General features: G+C 33.0%; 1 protein-coding gene across 2 annotated transcripts; it reads right to left on the bottom strand.

Moving 5' to 3' along the window:
- Positions 1-1,388: 1,388 nt before the first annotated feature.
- On the bottom strand, positions 1,389-5,197 carry LOC114375878 (probable E3 ubiquitin-protein ligase ARI2). 2 transcript variants are annotated; one of them, XM_028333744.1, is made up of 7 exons: positions 4,829-5,197; positions 4,319-4,351; positions 3,935-4,211; positions 3,268-3,748; positions 2,526-3,071; positions 2,312-2,445; positions 1,389-1,971 (listed from the first exon to the last, which is right to left on the bottom strand). In XM_028333744.1, the coding sequence occupies exons 1-7, from the start codon at positions 4,949-4,951 to the stop codon at positions 1,967-1,969; spliced, it is 1,599 nt and encodes a 532-aa protein (XP_028189545.1). In that variant the 5' UTR covers positions 4,952-5,197; the 3' UTR covers positions 1,389-1,966. The 2 variants fall into 2 exon arrangements, with proteins under 2 accessions (XP_028189545.1, XP_028189544.1); XM_028333743.1 differs by having other exon boundaries at positions 1,389-1,898; positions 4,829-5,196.
- Positions 5,198-6,000: the final 803 nt, after the last annotated feature.

Genomic DNA, 6,000 nt, shown 5'->3' with positions numbered 1-6,000 from the left:
AATATGACTCTTTTAATTAGTTTTCCTCATGTGTTACAACCATATATTTATATTGAATGAATTTTCAGCTCTATGAATGATAGCATATTTGAAGAAACAAACAAAAATTAAAACTACAAATGAAGTAAAACTATAATCAGTATATTAATAAAGAAAAAATATATATGTAAGTTTTAATTTGAAATGATATTTTGTCATTGATAGACGATAATGATGGAGTTTTGGAGAATTTTCATTGAAAGACCAAATATAAAAAATAAATTAAATCATAAATAATTAATATTTTTAAAATAAATTAAAATAAAAAATGAATTAAGTTTCATATGAGTTTATCTAAACTTGATAAAATTTAATGGGAGTATGAATGGGTTTCAAAAAATATAATATTATCTTTTTTAAATCAAATATTTTCTACCTTGCAGTAATGGAGGTAAGGAGAGTTAAATCCACCTCCAACTATGTTCTTTTGTCATGCCTATTTGATAAATAATTTTTTGTGTATTTAATTTTTTAGAGATATAAACTAAATAATAGATAATAAAATAATAATAAATTAAATAAAAAATGTGATACATCTTTTTCAGATTTGTTAAAATTATATTATTTATTTAGTGAAATAAAATGTATATTTATTTTATAAATTACTTGTCTATTTTTAAATACATAATATAAGAATATTTTTTCATTAATCCATAAAATATATAGACCGGCCTTGATAATTATAAGTACTCATTGAGTATAAAGTTAAGAATTAAAGTCGTTATCCACATCGTTATGAGACAAGTGTGAGTATTTTCTAAGTACAAATACAATTTAAAGGAATATTGTCAAGTCTTAAATGAAATTTTTAAATTTTGTTAAATTCGACATTATTGAAGAAATTAATTATTGGTTATTTTTGTATTGAATAATAGTATTTTATGCAAAAAGATATAGAAAATGTGTTTAACCTACTGTGTGATGTACTTTTATCTATGATAGTACTTGCAACCGGATTCATAAAATCAATCCTAGCCAATAAGATCGTAACCATTGAAAAAGTTACTTACACACGGTAAGTAAGGAGTTTGGCTTTGGCACACAAGAACTCGCCATGTTTGGGCTAAGTGAAATAGTTATATTACAACAAGTGTTAATACAACAGTAACTCAATTTGTTTTAAACGAAGGGCGTATTTGGAAAAACATTAACTTTTGAATTTATAAACATCAGTTTTTGCACAAAATTGAAAATAATATAAAATAGAGGATTTTTTTTTGTGTTAACATAATTAAAGGCCAAGAGATTGCAACGAGTGCAAGGATCGATCGAGTAACGAAACGAATAAGAATAGTCGAAAGTATATCGCTTGAAAATTGTAACTTAAACAAGTTAAAATAGTGTAAACATGAGAGAAGAAAAATCAGTGAAGTTACCTCCACCTATAACTCCATAAAATAGGAATAAAAGCATCCTAGTTGTCCTCAAGGTAGCCATTTACATAAAACTACTAGCAAATAAATGCCCCAAGGCTATCTATATACAGCGCTAGGATTTCAAACAGAAAGGTAGATGGCATAGGAATAAGAAACCTTGGAAACATATCTTTTATCTCAGCAGAGACATGGCTGGCTAAAAGAAAGATATGAGAAAGCAAATGGGGTATGAAATCCAAAAAGATTAATTCCTTCCTTCCAAAGGCAGCAAAGCAAAGCAATTTTATGTTGTTAGACCTGTACGCCTGTACGTATAATAAGGTGTCCTTCAAAGTCAATTTCTGTCTACAAACTCTGCTGGCAAGTTTAGATCAAAAAAACCACCACCTCCAAGACCCTCTTTTCTAGCACGTTTACGAGAAGAACATCCATTATCGTCTGAACTCCCTGATCCAGATGGTCGATCAAGTTCTTCTGTTACACCTACGCTTGCAGCATATATACAATAATCCTTTTCACTCAGTAACATTTTCTGATGAGCATCCACAAAGTCAAACTGAAGAAGACATACATAAGAACATTCATAACATAATAAGATAAGGAAGCTAAAAATATAAATTTATGAGTTGCCACCATATTTCCATGTTGGTAAATAACAACAAGATCTACAATAAGCACTATAAGCATAATTATATACGTAACCTCATCTACAAGTAATACTTCTTCATTTTAATGCATAACAAAAGAAACAAAAATGGAAGCAAGAAATCAAAATTGGCTCACTTAATTTCCTGTTAATGCATTATGAGAGGAGGTATCACAAACAATGGCAATGCTAACGCAAAAGGGTTTTGGTCCAGCTAATTATTCAAACAAAACCCACAAAAGGCATTTACCAGTATTATTGACTTTGTTGTTCCAGCCAACTGAAAGTTCTGATGCCCTCTCGATGCCCTTTGACTTGTATGGAGCAATACTATGAATGCCAAGATTGAGAGAACCCAATAGATCATTCTCAATGCATTCATACCTGCATCAAATATCACAATTCACGACTATCAATACCAAAAGTAAGTGATGTACCAGGACCTTATTTAAAGCAGCACTCACATTTTTTGACAAAGTTTGTCAATAATTGTTGAAAGGTTGAGTATCTGCATCCTTATCTCAACAACCTTATCATCTGAAAAGGTTTCAAAAGGCTCCTCCAAAATTTTAGAGAGCTTTTCAACATTTGCCTCAAGCTGTTGCTGTTGATCCTCAAATAAGTTCTGTTTTATTTCCCGTTGAGCATCTGTCATTTCATCCTTAAAAAGCTCATCTCCAAACATATAAAATGCAAATGCATATGAATATGATAGGACTCGCCTAGATCTGAAAAGTCTGGAGAGTCCATTATTTACCCAGCTATAATCTCTGAGTGTAGAATCTTTTTCTTCTGAAATGGCAATCTTCCCTTGTATAGTCTCTTTCAGTTTACTTTCAATCTTAAAGGAGTCTGTGTGAGCTTTATATCGGTTATGATAATGCATATAACGATATAGATCCCTCTTTGCACGTTCAGCTGTCTTTTCTTGCTCTTTGTATCGACCACAGCTATGACCAGCTATACTTGACCAAGTATGCTCTCGGCCAGTAGCTCCACCACACAACCAACTGCAGCGAAAGGGGGAAAATTTATAAAAAAAAAAGAAGCAAATGTCAACTCCAAGAGTCAAACGTGGCTTAGACTCCTGATCCCCCCCTATTATCATATTTAATTAACTGTTTTTTTATAATCAAATATAGAATATGCCAAAGAAGAGAGAAAAGTTGGGTGAAAATATATAATGCAGGAAGGAGGAAAGCTCACCAAAATGCTTGGCCACAGATACAGCTAACCAAGTTACAACCACCATTCTTCTCCACTGGTTTGTGACACTTTGGACATGGTTTTGTATGAACAGTTATCCAATTAACTGTTTCTGATTCATCTCGGCACTTCTTAGCCCAAAGCTCCCACATCAGACATGAACAAGGGGAGTGTGCTTCTGACAAACAACTAAAACAAAATTGTACACCACATGAACATTCTACCTCACACAGTTCATCATCCTCGACCCGTATTGCATTCCCACAATGAGGTGTGCTGGGGCACCATTTAACTCTCTTATTGTCTTCAATGTAAGATTCAAGCAGAAAGCGTTCATATTTCTCTGCCATATGAGGGTGCTCTCTACTGAGTAGAGTTCTTACAACGGCATCATCACATATGGAATTGCACTTGTGTTCCATGCATCTAATGCGCTTACTTTGACCCTCATTTATCTTGACAATAAAGTGCTCTATCCAACCTGTAAAAAGAGACACAAACACAAAAGAAGCTCATAAATGAAGTTTTCATGAATTTTCATTTGTGCAGCCAAGATTGACTCTTACTACTGCATTACAAATGAAAAACATTATAAGCCACGCCATCCACCTAACACATCTGAAATTTCATATAACCAAAGGCCATGAATAACAAAACAAAGACTCACAGCCGTTGCAAAAGCAGTGACCGCAGTCCATTCTCGTTGTTTTGCTACTAGGAACTTCCTCCATACAGATGTAGCACATGAATGCAGGAGGAACAGGTGAGTCAGAGTTGCGATGTTCATCCACACTAACACCAGCTTCAGCAAAGAGAAATGATTTCCCCTTGTCTACTAACACTTCAAACAGATTCTCCACATCCCAACGATGAAAAATAAGCAGCGTCCGAGCATGTTGCTCTCTCACCGATAGCATGTCCATCACTCTGCGCAAATCCTCCTTCTGCACAAATGTGGGTAATGATCTCAGTAAAACCTAAAAAATATATAATTTATCCAAACAAAACACACAAAGTGATCTCTTTTCTTTTAAATTTTTTCTCATGTTACCTGTGCAGCTAGCAGTGATTCCTTTGTAATCACCTGCAAAAGCCAAAGGATTTCGTTCATCAGAACATTGTCAGTGCAAGGAAAAAAACACAAAGTTCCCAGCTTCACACAATAGTAAAAAATAAAATTGATCATAGAACCACACAACCCACAAAAATTGCAACCAGGCCAACAGTAAAAAAAAGAAGGGTATTCCAATTCATATAGAAACCCTTCAAACTCCAACCACAAATTCAGCACCCACAAACGAATTCAAGGAATCCCCAAACGTTTACAATCGAAAATAGTTCTAAAAGCCCTACCTTCAACAAACCTATCTCAATACACCATCAAATATAATGGCACTTCGCGAAGAAAACAATCAATTCACAACCCAATACAATAAAGAAAAAGAAAGAAACACGGACGAAAATCATCGCGAGAAAGAAACCCAACAAGAGAGGGTTTTTTACATGAGAAAAAAGAAAAAGAATAAAAATTGGGATAACCCCAAAACGGCGTATCGTATACCTTAGTAGTGGTGCCCTTGGAAGAGAGCAAGGCGTAATTCTCGTCGTTTTCGTAGGCCTCGACGGAGTCCTCGTGGTCGGAGTCGTAATGGTAATCTTCGTCGCTGCTCGCGTAAACGTCCATCTCCGCTACCCCCGAAACGAAACGGTTCAATGGCTATTCAATTTTTTCAATTGATGGAATCGCGGGATTAGGGATTAGGGATTGGATCGAATCCGGTGATCGGAAAAATCAATAACGGAAATTCCGACGAGAGCGCCGGCGATAGAGAGCGCAGCTACACATACGCCACTCCACTCACGAACACACACGCAGAGAAAGAGAAGAAGAGAGAGAGGGAGAGAACCTTTTCTTCTAGCTTTGCAAGTTTTTGCATGCTTTATATAAACAAATTTATTATTATTAATGATAAGGATGATTATTATATTGAATAATAATAATAATAATAATAATAATAATAATAATAATAATAATAATAATAATAATAATTCATTGTTTCCTCTGGTCTGAAGTCTAATTTCATTGATTGCCTCAGGTTAGAGTTAGAACAGAATTCGTCAAAAAAATAAAATTATTAGAACAGAAAATAAAATAAGAGGTTTGAGAATTTCACTTTATAGCAGTGTTTGTCTGTTTTCCTGTTTCCTCACTTATTTTTGCGTACAGGTCACATTGTTTTTCCTAAAAAAATTATATTATTTGAAAACTTGCCTATTTTTTATAACGTTTTCCTTTATAATCAGTAAATATTATTTCATAATTTATGATTCCTCTTAAAAAAACAATTTGGGATTCAGAACAATAAGAATTTTTTTGTTTTTATTAAATTTTTTGGTGATTTAGAAAAATCTAAAAGATGTGACAGAATTTAAAAAAAAAATAAAACATTAAGAAATTTGTTGAGATTTTGATAACTTAGAGGCTAAGTTGTCTCGCTAAAAAAAATGATAAAAAGAAATAACTGAAGTACATTATTTTTTCTTTTCTGAATTTTCATAACTTTTCATTTTCGTATAATCATAACACAATAAATCACTATACCATTGATTATAAACAAAGTACATTTAATGCAAGGAAAATAAGTTGCATGCGTTTCTTACTTTCTTAGGAAAATGGTGTAGAAAATATTGAAGATATGTATTTTGTTTGAATAAATAATTAATATTTTAATA

The sequence above is a fragment of the Glycine soja genome, chromosome 11 (genome assembly GCF_004193775.1).
Source record: "Glycine soja cultivar W05 chromosome 11, ASM419377v2, whole genome shotgun sequence".
In the NCBI taxonomy this organism is placed as follows: domain Eukaryota; kingdom Viridiplantae; phylum Streptophyta; class Magnoliopsida; order Fabales; family Fabaceae; genus Glycine; species Glycine soja.
This window is presented reverse-complemented; position numbering and strand designations above follow the sequence as displayed.